Source organism: Stylophora pistillata, chromosome 9 (assembly GCF_964205215.1).
Source record: "Stylophora pistillata chromosome 9, jaStyPist1.2, whole genome shotgun sequence".
Taxonomy (NCBI): domain Eukaryota; kingdom Metazoa; phylum Cnidaria; class Anthozoa; order Scleractinia; family Pocilloporidae; genus Stylophora; species Stylophora pistillata.
Window position 1 is genome coordinate 31,860,765 of NC_142527.1, and position 20,288 is coordinate 31,881,052.

General features: G+C 37.3%; 3 protein-coding genes across 5 annotated transcripts; 2 read left to right on the plus strand and 1 right to left on the minus strand.

Annotated features, from left to right (window-relative positions):
• Positions 1 to 49: 49 nt before the first annotated feature.
• Positions 50 to 9,728, minus strand: LOC111334437 (bifunctional epoxide hydrolase 2). Of its 2 annotated transcripts, XM_088732857.1 has the most exons (19): positions 9,516 to 9,726; positions 9,071 to 9,140; positions 8,386 to 8,545; positions 7,440 to 7,627; positions 6,383 to 6,505; positions 6,116 to 6,184; positions 5,479 to 5,574; positions 4,989 to 5,067; positions 4,644 to 4,678; positions 4,465 to 4,491; positions 3,961 to 4,046; positions 3,754 to 3,865; positions 3,534 to 3,611; positions 3,082 to 3,118; positions 2,872 to 2,974; positions 2,597 to 2,666; positions 1,972 to 2,052; positions 738 to 796; positions 50 to 392 (listed from the first exon to the last, which is right to left on the minus strand). In XM_088732857.1, exons 1-19 carry the CDS (start codon positions 9,608 to 9,610, stop codon positions 314 to 316), a joined length of 1,647 nt encoding a protein of 548 aa, XP_088588983.1. In that variant the 5' UTR covers positions 9,611 to 9,726; the 3' UTR covers positions 50 to 313. The 2 variants fall into 2 exon arrangements, 1 of the variants encoding a protein (XP_088588983.1); XR_015991596.1 differs by lacking the exon at positions 2,597 to 2,666 and having other exon boundaries at positions 312 to 392; positions 9,516 to 9,728.
• A 68-nt stretch (positions 9,729 to 9,796) lies between these two features.
• LOC111334432 (rab proteins geranylgeranyltransferase component A 1) lies at positions 9,797 to 15,703 on the plus strand. Of its 2 annotated transcripts, none has more exons than XM_022940162.2 (7): positions 9,797 to 9,865; positions 10,086 to 10,152; positions 10,692 to 10,764; positions 10,888 to 11,027; positions 11,568 to 12,958; positions 13,558 to 13,712; positions 13,967 to 15,703. In XM_022940162.2, the coding sequence occupies exons 1-7, from the start codon at positions 9,814 to 9,816 to the stop codon at positions 14,264 to 14,266; spliced, it is 2,178 nt and encodes a 725-aa protein (XP_022795897.1). In that variant the 5' UTR covers positions 9,797 to 9,813; the 3' UTR covers positions 14,267 to 15,703. The 2 variants fall into 2 exon arrangements, with proteins under 2 accessions (XP_022795897.1, XP_088588982.1); XM_088732856.1 differs by having other exon boundaries at positions 13,561 to 13,712.
• A 144-nt stretch (positions 15,704 to 15,847) lies between these two features.
• On the plus strand, positions 15,848 to 18,087 carry LOC111334436 (solute carrier family 25 member 36-A). Its single transcript, XM_022940167.2, has one exon. The coding sequence runs from the start codon at positions 15,989 to 15,991 to the stop codon at positions 16,976 to 16,978; it is 990 nt and encodes a 329-aa protein (XP_022795902.1). The 5' UTR covers positions 15,848 to 15,988; the 3' UTR covers positions 16,979 to 18,087.
• The last annotated feature ends 2,201 nt before the right edge of the window (positions 18,088 to 20,288 follow it).

Sequence of the window (20,288 nt, forward strand, 5' to 3'; positions counted from 1 at the left end):
TTTTTTTTTTAATTTTTTGCTCTTGCTCAGGTTACAAAAATATACAATGTCCCTTCAACTTTTCTTTTTTATTTCAAATATTTGAACTACTTGATCAAGAGTGTCGAAGAAGAACCTATGGTTTTTGCCTTAAGAAGTGATCCTATTTCTTTGCAACCAACCACCTGGCCATTTCCACAATATGCAACAAACTTTAACTTGCATGAATCAGGTTGTGCTACAAGGAAATAACAATGAAAGTTTCTTCCACCAACAGATGTGCTGTCAATTTTCTTTGTCACAGATCAACAAATATTCTCATATCATATTTGTGTTACAACTTGGATGAATCAGGTTGCATTGCATGAATTTTGTTCAACCAATCCACCATGATTCTGTTCAACTCTAAAGGACTGAAAAGAATAAAAAGATTAACAGTGAGAAGGATCGTGACATGAATGTTTACTAATAAAAAATTAAATTTTGATAACTTTGAGCTAATATCAACATCTTGTCCAGCAGAAAGGTGATGGGTAAAAGCAAGACACCGTCTTATGCAAACTGTCAGATTTAGCACCAAATTCTCTTGACTTAAGTTAGAAGAAATGGTCTTGCATGTGGGGGGAGAATTTATATTGAGATTTTAGAGGTGACAGTCGGGGTTAACCTGTGTGTTTCAGAAAATGTGCTCATTAATACATATAAAATTATTACAATATGATTGTAGAAATATCTATTTTGACTGGCATTTTACATACCACTCCAGTGTTACCCAGTGCGATGCCTCCTCTATGTGTGCTGTGTCTAGTCTAGGAACCTTAAGGAACATGATTACAATTTCAGGAATACAGTAAATGATTTGAACCTGAGGGTAACATGTGAAAGTTTAGTCTGATTGTCTAGGGCAGTGTAGTCCTGACAAAGACTGTTGTCAATATCAGTGACTGACGATTTGACAACCTGAGCATAAGTCATCATCAGAGTCAAGTGAATAATTATTATCAGTCACAACAGTCCTTCTAAGGACTACACTCGCCCAGAAAATCAGACTACAGTACAATGTTAAGAATGTCATTATCCTCAGCACCTTGATAGTACAGTATATTTCCCACAAAAAAAAAAAATTATTTGGGCCCTTGAGACTTATTAATACTAAAAGCCAGCTGAAGTACTTTCCTGCTCTCACAGAATCCTCAGTTACTCAGAAGGTGATAAACAGTCTTAAAGGACAAAGATACTCCATATATAATTATGTAATTTTAAATGTATTTTACATTTGCTCTACACTATTGCTCTACTCATTCCTTAAACCAGTCACAGACTGTTTTGCAGTTACATTAAAAGAGAATCAGTAACCACGAAAAAATTTCACAAAGACATGTGACTTTCTTAATTACAACCCAAAATTCTCAGCAAATTATAATTTGTATCTGAAAGTGAAGCATAGCTTAAAACATTTTGTGGTGAAAGAAGTTTAAAGGCAGCAAAGGACAATGTTATGTATTCACTCCAAGTAATGTCACTGTCACTACTACTTTCTGTTTTAAATTACCAATCGAAATGAATCATAACAAAAATATAATAACTGATGAGACTTTTTTCTTTATTTATTTATTTAAGCTTTATTTAATCACTTTCACCAGAGTGTGGTGAGGGTCGCACAACAGAGCGAGGCTCCAAATTAAGTGCGCCCTATATCCCACCCATCCCACCCCAGGGGAGGACATCCATCACACAGTAATCTCATGTGTGGGAAATTAACGTCTCCTACCCCAACCCTGCAGGAGACGGGACCTCCATTTATTCGTCCCTATCCGAGAAGACTAGAATATCTAACCATTTCTTGATGTTATAGAAAGGTAGCAAATTCTTCTCAATTATTTAAAGACCCTGAGTGTTGGTCCGGCCGGGGCTCGAACCCTCGACCTCCCGCACAACAGTCCAGCGCTTTATCCATTGAGCTAACCGGGAGGTTAGCTCAATGGTTCTTACCCATTGATCCATTTTGACACAGAACTGAGGTTTTATGAGACCATCCCTTCCTACTGTGATCATTAAACTTGGTTGCTGTACCTATAAACAGATAGAAGTGAAACCTTTAAAAAGAAAAGGGCCACGTCACCTTCTCCCAATAACGGTGCTGACTCACCCAAAAAAAGTCATGTTACATTTTAATGAGAAAGGAGAGGAAGTACATATATCTTATTAACCAAGCGCGAGGGCCATACTGGGAGAATATCTGCCCGAGGTCTTGACAGTAAAAGACCGAGGGCCGATATTCTTCCAGTACGGTCCCGAGCAAGCTTGGTTAATAAGAGATTTATTATACGACTGAAGTTCAAAGGGTCACTAGTGTGGTATCATTCGGGACCATTTGGGCCAGTGCCCGGTCCAATACTGAGAGAATATTGACCGGCAAAAGAGCATTTTGATCGGTTAATTTTAGTTATTGGCCCTCTGACTGCCCGAGTCGTGTAATAAATGGAATGATTACTTGTTACAGAAAGAGATACGAGATGCTAGCTAAGAGGAGTACTGAGATGTGTAAAAAAAAAGATCTTGAAATCAGTAGGAGCCACAACAGGAATTCAAAGTAAAAAGGAAATTTCAGATTTACCTTACGACCAGAAACCTTACAATTCCATTTCCAGTCTTTTTCCATTGTTCTGTACCAATTCAGTGGCCCCCTATAGGCATTACATGTTACAGCAATAAGTCTGAGTGTGGCCATTTTGGTTTGATTCTCAAACACTGAATGTAGCTACCAACTTCACAAAGGATATATTAGGCATGGGAGGAATGGCACTTCTGAAAATAATACTCTTAGACTACTAATAATATTATTGTCAAATGATGAATATTTATGGCAATCACATCTTGGTTGTTTCTAACCTAAATCCTGTCTTGCTGTACATTTCCACCAAATACTTCAAGACATCATTGGTAAGAATCCAGCTTTTCTCCACTTTTCCTGGCAACCCAGAAAAAAGTCCACCTAAAAAAATTGAGGAGATAATATCATGCTCTTGGCTTAGAACAGACCTTTTGCCAGGAAGTTGTAAATTAGTGTTATCTACAGATTAGCACAGTAAATAAACATACCTCTTTCAAGCACATCAAAGGTGCTCCATTTCAGTTTCTAAAAAAATAATGTAGAAAAGTTGTGCACTAATAGCAGCTAATGATACTAGTTAAGCTACCCAGCTCAGTAAATAACAGAGAAAATAACGACTACCATAGCATATTAAAAAAATTAAGCCGCCCTGTATTGGCTTGCTTCATTCTCTTTTTATTTGGCCATTTAGACATTTTAGAAAACAGCCCCCTGACAATCCAAGCGGCCCCAAGGGCGGCCACACCATCCCGACACAGCTAAGTCTCTATTAGTATCATTAAGAAATTTAGTCGCCCTGTATCTGGCTTACTTCAGTCTGTTTTTATTTGGCCATTTGGACATTTTAGAAAACTGTCTCCGACAATTCAAGTGAACCACACTATCCCAGCCCAGCTAAGTTTCTGCTGGTATCATTAAAAGATTGGGAGTGCTTCCTCACCTTACGATCACTAGCACTTCTCATTAGCATAACAAATGTTTTTTCGAGGTCACTCTCAAGTTCTTTCTCTGGAACACCCTAATATTAAGTATTTAGTGAGCAACTCATGTTAGTATTTTTCAAATTAAAGCAAATTTCCTTGGTATGATGTATGGAAGTTTTTCTAAAGTAAAACTTGGGAGTGAGTTACATTACTCAGCTTGTAATAAGTAGCACTAACCTCCTTTTGAAAATAAAGTTGATACTGATATATTCCTGGGTTGGCTCGCAATCTCTCCAGTGGGTTAATGGTTGGAAAAGAGGGAATGAAGGGTGTCATGTTTATCACAGCCCTGAAAGAAAAAACCAAGAATTTAACCAATTGATAGTGGTTTAGATTGGTCTGTAAACAAAAACAATCAGATAAATCTGCAGGAACATCACTTACAGAATTCTTTCAGGATAATGAAGGCTAAGGTCCCAGGCAATAAAACCTCCAAGATCACGACCCACGACTGTGGCTTGTTGAATGTACTAAATTAAATTCAGAAAATATTTTCAGAAAAATATATTTACTAGACATTTGTCACAAGGCATGAAGAAAACAGTAAAATTTTAAAAGGACTTATGAAAATGGATAGAGATACGACATCAACATGCATGTGAATATGGAGAGGCACAAAAGCATGATATTTACGTAAGTTGTATATGCATGTGCCTCTCCTTTGGTTATTTCCTTTTTTTGTTGTTGTCATTATTAGGGCCAGTTCACTTTTTTTCTCTGTTGTCAAGTTTACAATTAAAGGTTAGTCTTGTGCGCAATACTTTAAGCATTTTGCAGTGCATTCAAACTGAACATAGGCTTTTTAAATTTGGAAATTCTGAACAAACATCAACTGCTCAAAAACTATCAGTCTAAGAGTGAGTATGCTGTAAACATGGTGATACTTGCCAATGAATTCATCAGAGCAACAACATCCTGTAGAAAAATAACAACCATATAACATATGTTACAATTCATCCTAAGGTTTGCAAGTACACAGTTGGGTTTTATTAATCAAATTATGGCAGTCTCAGGCTTTCACTTGTCCTATGACTTATAACACAGAAAAAATGATCACATTAACTTACAGCACACACATTTTCCCTTCCATATGCCTCTAGCTCTGGAAAAAAAAATGCAAATAAAAAATGTGGACAATGTTTGCATGTTTAAGAAATAATAAGTAGTAATCTCAAGTATAACCTCAGTCAACCCTCCCAAAAAATGAAAAATAGGCCCCGAAAATATTTCAAAATATTTGCTGCCTTTATCATTAAAAGCCTTCAACTGGAACTAATATTATTAGAACTAATTAGCCTTCAGTTACAACAATTAGCATAAGTTAAATATGAGATCTACAAAGATTGATATCATTAAAATGACTGTATTATTATAGTGATTCAATTAATATTTAATAGTTAACAATCAATTACCATAAGGACTTGATGTTTGTCCCATCCCTCGCAGATCTGGTGCAATGACTCTGTATCCAGCAAGTGCCAGAGCTGTGATCTAACATAACACAAAATAACATCTTAGAACAGGCCACAACTCTGGTCAAGTTCTTGTTGAAACACCATACTTCCCTCTCATGGTTTAGTCTTTTTTAGGTGGTCTGATTCTTCTGTTGACAAGATAGACAAGGGGGAGGGGCAAAACATTTCTAAACAATCACAACAAGAATTGAAAATTGAATATTCTAGCTCTGATTAATAGTATGATCATCAAAGTATTGGACTGTACAGATATCAATAGCCTGTGTACAGCTGCCCCATTAACCCTAACCTCTTCCTGATTTTTTCGAGGGGATGGGGTGGCTGTACACAGGCTAGATTTCAAAAACAAATAATTAATTAAAGATTAAAATAATTAATAAATGTTACATAAATACAAGCCACTTTTGCAATTTCTGTTAAAGCATACCTGGTATTTCCAAATGTACCATAATTCAGGGAAACCATGAAGTAAAATTACAACAGGTCCATGCCCCATTTCCACATAGTGCATCCTGATGCCTGTCTACAAATAACAAAATCTTTGTTAGTGGCTCTCTGATTATGGCTATCATGCTTGTCCAGAGTTGGTTCAGAGTAGTCCGGATAAGGACTATAAACAGTGACAGATCGTTAATATAAAATTCATCCTCTTAGAAATTAGGCTATTGATAAATGCCAACATCAAACTATATGAATTCAAAGGTATACTTGGAGGATCACATCATACAGGTTTTAAAACAGATAAAAAAGAAAGTTACCAAACAAGTACCCCAGCTTACTATAAACTATCAGCACATTTGTCTAGCTCAGGTAGCCCAAGTTTTTCAGGAAGTGTCACTTGATTTTCTAAAGCTAGCTTATAATTACACTGTTTATTTTCTGGTTTCCTATAGTTGTCTAAAGGTTTTATAACACATCTGCATAAAAGATACCCTATGCATCAGAACAAAATCATTTAACTGAGAATATTGCTGCATGGCCAATCAGTGATTTAGTAATCTGGGTTCTGAATAAATCAAGTTTTACTCTTTGATTTAGAGGGTAATTGTTAAGAGTAGTGCAACCTTAAGATTGATGTAGCAGTGAATGGCATCACGAGGAGCACAGGGTTCCACCGCATGCTGCTGAAAAACCTACAGGGAATAGAGACAACAATATTTAAAGGTCAGTATATTCATCTTGACTGAAAAAACATTGGGAAAAAGTAGCTCAAAATCACTGATAAGTCTGTCCACCAACTGTACCGACTGCAGTCATGGTAGATTGACTATATCAGTTCTTGTGCTTTTTCAGCTACCTAAATCTGGACTTCCTAGACATATCAAACTTACATCAATTCCTGTTATCTTTTTAAGATCCCTGAGAGCTGTGATAGGATTTTTAACAAGAATAGTTAACATTCCCATTCCTTTTGCAGTTTTGAGATTTTGAGGGGAATCATCCAGAAATATCACCTAGGACAGAAATAGCAAATTTAAATGATCTAACCCTCTTCACTTCTTAAACATCAATATGCATATTCATATGATGCACAATCCTCGCAGTAGAGAGCGCTATTTATGCAATAGCGAAAATCAGACCTGAAAAAAATCAGGCCTGTACCATTCGAACCACTGACCTCTGCGATGCTAGTGCAGCGCTCTACCAATTGAGCTATTTTATATGAACTACTTTAGCTCAATTGGTAGAGCGCTGCACTAGCATTGCAGAGGTCAGTGGTTCGAATCCCATACAGGCCTGATTTTTTTCAGGTCTGATTTTCGCTCTTGCATAAATAGCACTCTCTACTGGGAGGATTGTGCATCATATGTTTCTAATACCGCAGTTCAAAATATATGAACTTCATATATACATTGTATCTAATATGCATATTCTTCACACCATTTTCTATTCATTTCCTAATTTGCTAACCAGGAGAATTAAGTTAACAGTCAAGAGCTTCTTTAGCTGGTGATCATTTCCTTTATTCTCCTGACCTTATTGTTTGATTTCAGGGGTGATATTGTAAGGAGAAATTAGATGCTTGACTGTCACTCTTTATGGTTAAAAGTTTAACCGTCAGCAGTTTATGGTTATATTATCAACACTTTGCAAGAAGTCAGGACAAGGTAATTTTCTACATCCATCATCAAAATAGTCCAGTAAAAGGCTCAAAACTTGTTTGAGTATGAGTTATATCCTGCTATGCAGCAAGGCAACATATTGTTCAGCTTTAAGTTGTCTGTGAACAACTTTGGACTGCATGGTATGACGGAGATGGAATCCCATGTATGTGTGAAAGTCTGCTACAGTGATCTATTCCATAGGTATCTTCAACTATAAAAAGAACTTATTCTTTTAAAGAGTCCTTAAATTTCTAACAGTAAATGAGTAAAAGAATATATTAACCTCTGAGGGCTGCACCGCCATCTTTGAGCAGACATGGCTGTAAATTTCTGGGTCAGGTTTGCTGAAACCAATCTTACATGATTCAAACACCTCATCAAAGTAATGGAGCAAGTGTGGAAAAGGCGATAATTTGTAATTCTTCACTATGTCATTGGTCCAGTTATTTGTCAGGATACAGGTCTTGATACCTGAAAATATGATTATCATAAATTCAGGTTAAAGTGAATACAATCAAAATATGAATTCCTATATTAATTGAATTCAGACACCATGTTGTTGGGGTGTGGGAACAGATCGGATTCCATAATCTCTCCCGAGATCCTCAAACCCAAATTCTCCCAATGAATGACAACAGATTTCTTTTTTGGACAGTCATCATGTCAAGATATCCATTGGCTAATAATTTTATGAATCCTGATTACCTCTGTCAGTTTCTAATTGAGAGTGATGTGTCAGTTTAAATTGAAAGAAGAACTTGTAAAGTAACAAATCACTGTCCTCTGAGGAGTCAAAGGTGGCATGCAGGTATAACTATCCAGATCCAAAGAAAAATTCTCCCAATATGTCAAGTAGGGGGGCTTTGGGATTTTTCGTTTTGCGGTTTTGATTGTTTTTTGGATCAGTTTTTTGGTTTTTGGGCCAAAAAGGTTCGGTTTTTCGGTTTTGATGTTCAGAGCGGTTTGTGGATTTTGCGTGTTGTTGCATTCGGTTTTCGGTTTTCATGAAAACTCTGATGCAGTTTTCGGTTTTTCCTTTTTGACCCCTTTAAAGGTGAAAATGTAGCGGTTTTGTCAGGTTTGCATGCGGTGTTTGGTTTTGCTACCTTTCTTGGTCGGTTTTTCAGTTTTGGTGGTTTTTTTCTCCGGTTTTGCAGTTTCCCAGAGGGCCTAATGCCCCCCTCATCAAGTAGGCCCTTGCCACCTCACCACAAATCATTTTTACTAACCATGCCTCCTCAGAGCTGTTGCAGCATTAAGCATTTCTGGAATTACTTTGGCTGATGAGAAGTAATCATCCATGATGTCTTGAAACCTTATAGTCTTGCAGGGATCATTTTCCTGTTTTGAAGCATACTCTGCATAGATTACATCCATTTCAGAGCAGAACTTTGTAAAAAAAAAAAAAGATCAAAACAAATTTAAGCAAATCAAAAAAATTTTAAAACAGCAAATGCTTTATCTTACATCTGAAAAAGAAAAACTATTGTAGGTGTAAAAGGAGAGACAGAGGGGAAGGTGCAAGGACAAAAAGTATTTTTCTTTCCCCATCCCCCTCATTTCTTCTTGTCTATCATTCATCCTTTGGAAGACTCTTGTTTCTATCCCACTGGCCCTCCTCTGCTTAGTCAAAAATCCAAGATGGCTGCAAAACTTTTCGTGAAGAAATTCTGAGCACTTGCTTGCCATCAATCTATTCTTACTGGAAGATGCTGACTCTGGACCTTTAACAGGCCATGTCGTAAACTATAAGGAAAGTTTATCAACTTTCAAAATTTTGTTTTACATACTTACTTTAGGTAATTAAAAGACGACTCAATCTCATGTAACTAGAATAAAAAACTAGGAAAAACAATTTTGAGAAAAATTGTCTAGACACTGAGTTCTACAGATAGAAATGACCACTCCAAGTACCTGAGAAAGAGAAACTTGACCTGTATCCAGTCTTTTTGAATTGTTACTAAAGCTTTTAGTGATCACTTCACTGAAATTGATAAGGTCATCAAAGAACATTACATAAACTTCAAGAAACCCAGGAATTTCAAGGCAATGCAAGACATCCCAGTTCTATCAAGAAATAAGAGACATTGTCCTCTTAAATAACCTACAAAGTGATAAATTTGGGATATAACCTTAACTTTGATTAATAATACCTTAACTTATTATTAACTATAATTGCGAGTTAGTTCTCCGAAAAACCCCAAGCTGCAAAGATGTATGCATCGACATATTTACGAAACTGCACTACTGTATCTTAGTCTTAAATGTTTAATCCTCCAGATTGTCTCTTTTCTTCAAAATGTTTGTCAAGAGATGCAATTTTGAAATCTAAAATGTAAACAAAATTCCTCATTGCTACCTTGAAATCCCTTTTTCCCACGCATATTTCTGAAATGTAAAGATAGGACTAGTAACTATAACACCCCCGAGATCAAATATAACAAGCTTGACCATTTTTCAGCTGAGAGGATCTTTGCAGTCTTCCTAACTATTCATCTCAGCTGAAAGCTTACATGAAGAGATGAAGAATACACTTTTCATCAGCTGGTACGGAATCAGGCCTTCCCGGGATCCTAAATCTAAACCTCAATTTGATTGGATAAAATAAAGGTAGCCAATCAGCTACCCTTTGACGAGAGTCACTGAAAATACTCAAAATGGCGGAGGATAAGCTCCCTGAGGAGTTCGATGTGATTGTACTTGGAACGGGTAGGTTCTGTAGTTGTTAAATCATGGTGTGGCGAAAAAAAGTCTGGAAATGTTTTTGTTGTGTGTCATTGCAGTTATGAAACCACTGTGCCGAATTTTCGATTAATTTTCATAGAGACGGGGAAAGGGTGTGCTGATCAACTTTGACCTCGAGTTTAACATTGTATTGATAGTGTAGAAGAAAGTGTAATTCGTAACCATTCTTATTCTCGTTTACAAGGTTTCCCGGAGTCTGTGGTAGCAGCTTCTCTGTCAAGGGTGGGTCTTAAGGTTCTTCATTTAGACAGGTCAGTGAGTGATACAGAAACATGTTTTCTCGATCTAGCAAAACAAGTGCGCAGTTGATGTTCTGCAGCCATAATTTAGTTAAACGTAGTTTTGGTTTCTACGGTTAAGCTGAAGAACAACTTGAAGTACTAGCGAAAGAATTCATGCATTTGGTTAGTTAATATATAATATATAATTATAGATCAAGAAATTGTTTAGAGCTAGATCCTGAAGCGTAGCCTGGAGGTCCATTACTACTAACTCGAATCAAAGCTTTTTTGGGTTTCGTTAGCATAAACCAAAAGAAGCCACTGTTTTTCTTGTAGATACGATGTTTTCATTGGTTAATTAACCTCCTCTCGGGGTTTTCCCCAAGTTCCCCACCAACTTCGCTTCATACTCAGTCTTATCTGTGGGGGAGGGGGGCACCCATGTGTACCCAACAAGGAATTGTGCCATAACATCTTCCATGATACTGATGGCATGGATAGAGGTTGCATACAATAGAAATTGTAGTATTTGCATATTGATTGATCTAAAAAATTATTTTTTTTTTTAGAAATGATTATTATTCTGGTCAGTGGGCCACATTCACATTTGACAACTTGTTAAAGTGGATCGAACTCAACCAGGTAATTAACTATATTCTAAATTTATATTCCTTTATGCAGGATGCCCTATTGATTTGAAATGTGTTTGATATGACAGTGATGATGCATGTAAATTAATTTGCAAAAGAATGTGTCTGATTGTAGGGTGAAAACCATGGAAGTGGATCAGATAAATCTGGTACCCACGACAATGAACCACCAAGCTTAGAGTCTGGTACCTTCTCAGTCCCAGTTCCCAGCCATTCTGACACAATAAGCAATGTAATGGTTAGATCTTATTTTAGGTGTGTGAGGAACATGTTTGCTCTTTATTGAGATATTTCATTAATTTATTAATTTGAAGTAAGGAGAAAATATAACGGTTTAACGTAGTGCCAGTATTTAGCTTAATCTTAATCACATGAATGTGAGGAAGGATCACTTAAAAAGAAGGACATCACTTATCTAATAGCTGTTTCATTCCTTGTTCCCTTAATAAAATATTCAGTTCAAGTTTAGCTCAAATACCATATTGGTTACGACATTTGATAATGATGTTTTCTCATTGCCTTGTTTATACCTAACCCTTTAGAGGTTAAAACTGATCAAAATTAAACTTCTCGCTTTTTTGATACATTACTTAGCTAACATGTATTGAGTCTGAAGGAGACAAACTTATTATCTAGTAGGTGTTATTTTGCTTTATCATACATTTTTAAAACTAATGGTACCCAGAAGGAAGAATTACTTAATTAATCAGATTCAGGTAATCAGAGGCTTTAAACAGTCTTTTTTTTAGAATATTAACTGTGACTCTCTATTAATTTTGTGTTTCATTTCTTCAGTGAGAAAAAGACAGAGCAAGATTTTGTTCTCTCTGGATCAAAAGAGGATACTACACTTGAAATAGCTGCAAGCAGCACTGAAGCTCAGAAATCTGATGAGACCAAAGAAGTCAAACCAGATCCATCTGGTGAAAATAACTCCTCAAAAGTAACTACTGGTGTAGAAGAATCAAGCAATGAAGCTGAAGATTTCAGAGACAGGCCAGCAAATGATAGTAATGAAAGGCTGGATACATCTGACATAAACAGTACTACCTGTTCTTCTCAGTTAGGAGAGAGTAATGGAACTCCACACAGTGAAGAAGAAAGTTCTGATAAAGACTTGAAGGATGAGAATCATGATGAGGAGCTACCAGCAGTTACAGATTCCAGAGATGGCCAAGATGTTTCATTTGTGTCACCACTTAGGCAAGGAAGGGAAAAGAAGCCTGCCATATGTCCTGACATGACATATGATGATCTGAAGCCATACTGGAGAAGATTCAACATTGATGTATCTCCTAAACTTCTATTTTCCCGAGGACCCCTAGTGGAGGCACTAATTTCTGCAAATATCAGTCATTATGCAGAGTTCAAAACTGTCACCAGAATATTGACTTACATGAATGGACAAGTAGAAGAGGTGCCATGTTCAAGAGCTGATGTATTCAGCAGCAGTGCAATATCTGTTGTAGAGAAACGAATGCTAATGAAATTTCTGACTTTCTGCCTTGATTTTAAACAGCAGCAGGAGCAGTATGAAGCATATGAAAACAAACCTTTCGGTGAATTTCTCCAGTCGCGCAGACTGACACCCAATTTGCAGCATTTCATAATTCATGCCATAGCCATGGTCAAGCCTGAAACTGCAACAGTCATTGGACTTAAGGCTACACAAAACTTTTTACAATCACTTGGGCGCTATGGAAATACCCCTTTTATTTGGCCACTCTATGGTGCTGGTGAGTTGCCTCAGGCATTTTGCAGAATGTGTGCAGTGTTTGGTGGTTTATATTGCCTTAGAAGAAGTGCATCAGAAATAACAATCAACAAGGAAAATGGCAAGTGTACAGGAGTAATTTCTGACAATCAGCTGCTGAAGTGTAAATGGCTGATAATGGAGCATTCGTATGTCCCAGATAGTTACAAGAAAGAGTGCCACCAGTTGGTTTCCAGAGGAGTTTTCATAACATGTAGTTCCTTGAAGATTTCAGAGGAGGAGTGCGTATCAGTTCTGTCTGTTCCACCATCATCAGAAGGCGAAGAACCAGTGAGAGTCATTCAGTTAGGGTCAGCTTCTATGGCCTGCCCTAATGGCCTTTATGTGGTCCATTTAGTCAGTAAAGGTGTGACATCAGCTAAGGACGATTTGGAAGCAACAGCAAACAAGCTGTTTCATTTTCCTTCTGAAGGTCAGAGGAAACAAGTTGTATCATTTCTGTTCAGCAGGGACATAAATTCAGACCAAAAATGAAAATTAGCCTCAATCTTTCTCTCATTTGCAATTGGTATTAATATTTTCCTTCCTCAACTATCCTTAATTCTTTGAGTGAAGGAAACAGTCACCAACAAAAAAAGCTCTTGATTGTTAGACGAATTCTCCTAGTGAACACCTTAGGAAATGTACAGGAAACAGTATAGAGAATATGCAAACTGATGTGGGGTGAAAGGATTCATGGCTAAATCTATCCTTTTCCTTGTTGGGTTACAATACAAAACCCAGGGGTTTCATTAATGTTTTCAGCAGGAGGACAATTGGTTTTCACAGGCGGGCAAAACTTTTTGAACTGAACTTCTCCACAAGAAAAACTTTCCTCCAGATTGTCAAACCAAGTAGGCAAAACTGTCCTCACAACTGATCAATTTGCCCAGTGCCCAGCCCTTAATGAAACCCCTGAAAACCATTGAAAGATTCCTTTTTATTCAAAGGCAATTACTTGTGATACTTTAAGATACACCAGATGAAACTCATACTTTATTGAATTATTGTTCTTTGCCATTTGTCTCAAAGCAGGAAATGTTGACAGTGACAAGCCAACTGTTCTGTGGTCTTTGTATTTCAACCAGTTGATTTCTGATTCCTCATGTGTGGGCGACTTGCCAGGAAATGTACATGTTCTCTTGCTGCCTGGAATGAGCTTAGGATTTGGAGAGGCATTGCAGCAGGTACAGTAATTTTGATCATAAACTAGCAGATAGTTATGATAATATTTGCTTTTAATTAGATATCTTTCTACCTTGTTACTGCTTTGTCAAAGAGGCAGGTGAAAAAAGGTACAGAGAACAATCTACAGAGAAACTTTGACTTGAAAAAAAAAAAAAGTGTGGGAGAGAACTTAGAGATGAAAATTTTTAGGCAGAGGTTACTGAAACTTTATTGAGGACGTTTAAAAATTTATAACGCTTTTCTCTTTTCACAGGCTAAGGAAGTGTTCGAAAAGATCTGCCCGGATGAAGAATTCCTGCAGCCTGTTCCTAACCCAGAAGATATTATATTGGACGACTTTTTGCAGGATCCAAATCATAACGCCGCACAAACAGACTTGGGAGATCAGCAGAACGATGATAGCACAAGCAGTGGAGAGGGGAGAGCTGTATATGAGCAAGCTGAGGGTGGAGACAGTGGGGATGGTTTGGACAGCCAATCAGTGGAAGAGGGAAATGGAACTGGAACTGGAGCAACTCCTTCTGAACAGCAGGAACCTTTGGCAGATGAATGAAAGTTTATGTTTTGGCAAAGGCTAAAAGAGACATCGACATAAATGGGGCCACGTGGCATAGCTATCGACGTGACCTGAGCTGACGTTTTCAAAATGGAAGTTCTCTAGAAAACCAATCTAGAAAAACTTTGTTTTCAGTGACTGAATGACCAAAATAAATTGGAAGATGGGGCAAACCAAATAAACTGGGCCCCCGATTTATCCGAATGATTGTGGACAGTGACTAAACAATTTCGTAAAAGTAAATCTTAGAAGTCTGTGGAGAAGTTATCTTTTGGAAATTGACTTGCTCAGGGAACAAGAATGATATCCTTTATCATTTCATTCCATACCTTCACTGACTTATATGTTTCTCTTCTTATGTGGAAATCTAGTCATAAAATGGATACAATCAGGAATATTTGACTTGAGTGCAAGAAGTTTCTTGGTAAGATTTTAAAAACGGCTTAAACAACAACAGCTAGTAAAAAAAAAAAGAAACATCCAAAATCTACAGGCTAATGACTAGCCCAGATCCTCTTCAAGAGACTTTCCTAGATGAACGAATCCATCTTGCGGGTTTTTTTTTTTTATGTTTTCAGTGTGTTTCGGTGAAGTGACCGAGAGTGTCGGCGAAGCGACCAGTGTGTCGGCGAGTTGACCAAAGGTATCGGCGAAGGGACCGGGTAGCTATGTGTCCATAGGGAGTTATTACAAGGGCCAAAAAGAATCTGAAACCGTTTAAAACTGCGCGGTTTCTTCAGTAAATCTGTCATCTCTAGTTCATTGCGGCAAGAATTCGTCTTTTGAATTTACTAAGGCGCAAAATTTACATCTATTTGAATGATTCTAGTCCAATAGTTTAACCTTGCTTTACGTTTTTAAATCTTTTCATTCGTTAGTTACGGTCGATGAGGAAACATTGTAATTTGACTTCCCCCAGATTTTCAGCACAATCGGCCACAGCAAGTTTAAAACAAGTATGTTTTATTTTGGTTTGTTGCAAACATCACATGTTGTGCACGTGTATGTCACAAGCCGTAAACAGGGTTTTACTAGGAAAACAGTTCTATGAATAACTGACCCTCAGGCAATGTTTTTTGTTTTCCTTCCTTTCAAAAGAAAAGATCACGAAATAAAGTTGGTGATGAAAACTCATGCGTGGTCGATTGCGACTGAAAACTCACGACAGATCTGTGTTAAATTTTAGTTTAACAAAAATTGTGTGGTATCACGAACAGATGATCGTATGATAAAATAATAACATAAAAGCATGTGACTGGAGATCAAGTGTCGGCAATACGTGTATTACATAACGAAAAGGTTTTTTTAACTTGGATCAATAACAATTCAATGGGACAACATCGTACTGAAAAACAAATATTGTCAGAATTAAGAAACGTAAAAGCTTATCTAAGATTCTGCGGTGCATTGAATATTATTTTACCTAAAATTGGATGGAATGTGAGTTGTTTTTGTTTATTTTGATTGCTAAAGAATTAATTCAACCTCCTGCTTTTGAATGAGCCCAGAAGTTGCAAAGAAGAGGATTACATAAGCAACCCTTATTTGGTGTGGTTGGGGGTGTTGTCCTGACGTCATTGGGCTAAATCACTGAACTGGGCATCGATATTTATGTTCTAATAGCTCTTTATCAGCCGGCTATGCCGGTAAGTTCGACAGTTCACTCGCGGCCGTTATCTTCCAGCTCTGTTCTTTTGTTATTTTATTTCGGTCACGATCATGAGTCAACCAAAGAAACAGCACTCTGCCATGGTACATTTCGTCGCTGGTGGTTTAGGCGGTTCGTTCGGTGCCTTCGTAACATGTCCTCTCGAGGTGATTCAGACAAGACTTCAGTCTTCTGCGTTTCGTCTTCAACGAACAGCAAACCTACATGTTAATCGCAACATTTCGTCCAGTGGCCCAGCCGCAAATTTAAGTACAGCTAGTGTGGCTAACTCGAAGCTCAACGTTGCGGCGAATCGTTTCAAGGGAGTATTTTCTTATGGAAGGTACATGGTTCAACACGAAGGGTTCTTTTCCTTGTACAAAGGATTAGGGCCCACATTACTCGGTGTCACCCCATCAAGAGCGATTTACTTTGCCCTCTATTCCACAACGAAGGACATCCTAAACAAATCTGGTACACTAGCTGCCGATTCTTCGCTTGTGTATATGGCATCCGCGGCCATGGCTTCGTTTGTAAATCACACGGTCACAAATCCTTTGTGGTTCGTCAAAACGCGACTACAGTTGGACAACAGGGACGCACAGAGAGTTAGTACTTTCCAAATAGTAAGAGATGCTTACAAGAGCGAAGGAATTAGAGCTTTTTACCGAGGACTTTCAGCTTCCTACGTAGGAATCTCAGAGACGGTAGTGCATTTTACGATCTACGAGAAAGTGAAAGGGAGATTGCTCAAGTTTCAACATAAGACACAAAGAGACCTAAATGTGATCGAGTGCATGCTATCAGCCGGCGTTTCCAAATCCATTGCTGCAAGTCTTTGCTATCCACATGAAGTTGCACGAACTCGGCTACGTCAACAGGAAAGTGATTTCCTCGGAAAACACAAATACAATTCATTCCTTCAAACGCTGAAAACAGTTATAAGAGAGGAAGGATGGAGAGGTCTCTATGGAGGTTTGGGAACCCACTTAATTCGTCAAGTTCCGAACACAGCGATAATGTTTTTCACTTACGAAGGAGTCGTGTACTTTTTGGAGTAACAAGTGCATAATGCTTCGCTTTAAATTCATTAGTAGCTCTGTCAAAAATAATCTTAGTTTAAACCAAATTGATCCACCCAATTACAGTTTGTGTAAGCTGATGTAGTATTTTTGATAGTAGCACGTAGGTAGTTTAAATAATTTGTCTCACCACAGGTTAAATTTCAAGCTCGAGGAAATTTTTTAAGGAGTTGCGCATTTTTTTTTTTCGGTTTTTTGGTTTTGAACGATTGTGGCGAGTCTATTTGTAAGGGAAATGTTAATGTGGGTATCCTCTCTGGAAGAGCTTATATCCCAGCAAGAGATTTTGCAGGCAAGGTAATAAGTATTTAAATAAATTGCATTGTTCTCCTAGTTCACAAGTTGCTTAGGGTTGCAAGTGAAGTCTTTGAATGATATTCATTAAAAGTAAGCATTTACTCATTTGCTGCTTTAAAATTACATAGCTAAGTTCAACAAATGCCAAGTATAAGTAATCAAATAGATGTATTCTAAATTTTAGTTCCTGTAAACAGACACTAAAAAAAAAAAAAGATTGGTGTGAGTGTTCTGTCAGAAAGAGAATGTGAAATGATTTTTTTTTCTCAGAAAATGCAAAAGTTGCATGAATTAGCTTCTCGCTTGATTACTACGTGATCATTTACATTTTCTTAGAAAACCTAATTTGTCTGATTTTACACTTGACCTTTGCCAAGTGCAATTAACTCACCTCAGATGCATACAAATTGCCTTAATGTAAATATTTGCTTATTTTTTATGTCCTGGTGCACATGAAATTATGTTTTTCACAAACATAAGGTCAAGTTAATGAGGTTTTTGGATGAAGTTGCATTTCGATGTTTTCCAAATAAATATCATTAAAGTATTTTCTCATACATAATACATAGAAATATTTTGAAGACAGCGTGGGTCTGAGAAATTGAATATTTGTCAAGAGAGGGGGGGGGGGGTGGTGGAGAAGTTTTAAACTATTATTGGCAGAAGAAACTATCAAACTATTTATACTATTGTGGGTGAGAGTAGTGCTCTAAAGAGTTTTGCTCACTAATTACAGCTATGCATTTATCTTTCATGAGAACTTTGTTATTAAAGTGGATAAATACCTTTCACACTATTGCTTGGTTAATGAATATATTTCTAATACCAGGGACCGTGGAGGGGGGGGGGGGGGGCTGGGTAGGGCTACAGCCCTACCACTTTTGTTGCTGGGATTTATTTCCTAGGGCTCCAGTTGAGATAGAATATGAATTTTACTACTTGAAAGTAATAGAACATGTCTACTCTTACACATGGTCTCTACAGTTCCCAAATACATGAACTGGTGTCTGACCAAAATATTTGAAAACCTCATGAAAGTGTTTTCTGTATTATAATTCTATATTACCAACTCCAGCAAGCCATGAAAGAGCCTCAAACAATTTGTCTATTCCCTGGCTAAAAAAATCTTGTTTTCAAGCAAAGAATTCCTGTTTTATTGACTTTTCTCAATCACTTTTTTCATGACCCTGATTACAGTGGAATTTGTACAAAGTGGCGCTATATCAAGCAGTGACACCCTGTGTTCAGCAGTTGGTTACCAAAGTCCTGAAATTGTTTGAGCTATATTTAGCAGTCACGGTCACCCTTTATTAAATCCCAAAGGCTTCTTTGTATTGTCTTCTACCTGTATAGAATGATCACTTGATGCCCTACTACTCAATCAACACTGAGAATAAGTCTTTCAAGTAATTATTAATACATGATTCTCCCCCAAAAACTATATTGAGTGGTATTTTTGAGCAAGATTCTGTACATTAGTGGTCAATTATGGCATAAAGAGGCATTGTCTATGGCATTTTATGATACCCCTAATTTGTGGAACCTGTGTTAAGTGGTCACCCCACCATTCTCCATGGGTGACCGCTTAATACAGGTTCAACTGCACTTTTTTTCTTAAAAATTTTTGTAAACGGTTCTTTAAATTCAGATAGTTAACAGAATAATAATTATAAACAGGAACCATTATTAATGATTTTTTCGGTAGCTTAGTTCCTTTCTCACACTCACTTCTCATCTGAAAAACTCCAACATAGTAAATTAAAGTAAATCACAAAGTGTATGTCTACATCGCAACTTACTGAGATAGTACCCTGTGTGACACAGTCAATCTAGTCCTCAGTTTCATTTTTTCCTTTGCCTCTAAATGAAGGGGGGAAGGGCCTGGGGATTAGGTTGTGACAGTTTAATCCACACCCCTTGCCCTTCCCTCTTTGAAAAATCACCGCCTAATTTTTTTCTTCATAGAACTTGTTCGTGATGTTACTGAGGACAAAAAACCCTTAAAAGGCTTAATGACTTCTCTTTATTGATATCAGGAGTGCATTATTAATTTCGTTCCCAAGCTCCCCTCTATTCCTTCCTGAGAACCCTGGGAAGGAGGTTGGAACATAAAAATCGTCTTGCAAATAATCCAACATGATCTCGAGACCGAAATAATGATTATCGTTACTTCTTAATTGGCACCAAATTAATGATTATAGTAATTTCACAAAGAGGCTCACAAAATAATCCATCATAACTGAAAGCACCTTCTTCCGCCATCTTGGATGCTGTACGAGTGTAAAACTGAAGCCTCCTCTTCATTTCAAAGCGTCGAGAACGCATGTCATGAAATTACCATAATCATTAATTTGGTGCCAATTAAGAAGTAACGATAATCATTATTTCGGTCTCGAGATCATGTTGATAATCCCTCAGATACAGTCACATGATCTGTACGAAGACACCGAAACAAGGCAGCTAAGACTTCCTTAAAAAAAAAAAAACATCGTCAGATAACTATCCGTAAGATGGGTTGTGAGTTGCTCAAGGTTCTGGAAAGTGTTGGGCATATACTGATATTCATTATTTTGTTTCTAAATAAAAAATAATCATATCAGAGCCAATAATAATCTTATTTCAACTAATTATCTGTTGTGCCTTTGAAGTGTAGAATTTTATAGATCCTGGATATTTTTTTTTTATAAAAAATTGCCTCACCTTAGACAGTATGCCTGTTAGATTTCATACAGGTTTCAAGCAACCTGTGATCACTTTAAGCAACTCGGCTGGGCCCTCGTAGAGCTGCCATGTTTTGGGGCGTTCGTCAGGGCTTTTCACTCAAAACGAAGGTAAATAAAAACAAAAACGAAGCTTAATAAAGAAGAGTCTGTCATTTTTTCTCGATTTGCGTCCTTAGAGAACAAGTATTTTGGGTATTTTTGTACAAAAAAGGTTTAAGTTCACTTCGCTACAGTTAACCCGCAGTTAACCCGCGCCGCAGTCCATTGCG

Bases quoted from the DNA above. Each gene is read 5' to 3' on its own strand.
- LOC111334437 (XM_088732857.1), bottom strand. From the start codon at position 9,610: ATGGTCAAGCTTGTTATATTTGATCTCGGGGGTGTTATAGTTACTAGT. The intron at 8,546-9,070 runs GTACTTGGAGTG...TTTTTTACAAAG, and splicing joins GTCAAGTTTCTCTTTCTCAG to TTCTGCTCTGAAATGGATGT. The intron at 4,492-4,643 runs GTAAGTTAATGT...ATTTTTCTACAG, and splicing joins GAAGGGAAAATGTGTGTGCT to GATGTTGTTGCTCTGATGAA.
- LOC111334432 (XM_022940162.2), top strand. From the start codon at position 9,814: ATGGCGGAGGATAAGCTCCCTGAGGAGTTCGATGTGATTGTACTTGGA. The intron at 10,765-10,887 runs GTAATTAACTAT...GTCTGATTGTAG, and splicing joins AGTGGATCGAACTCAACCAG to GGTGAAAACCATGGAAGTGG. The intron at 11,028-11,567 runs GTGTGTGAGGAA...TCATTTCTTCAG, and splicing joins ATGGTTAGATCTTATTTTAG to TGAGAAAAAGACAGAGCAAG.
- LOC111334436 (XM_022940167.2), top strand. From the start codon at position 15,989: ATGAGTCAACCAAAGAAACAGCACTCTGCCATGGTACATTTCGTCGCT.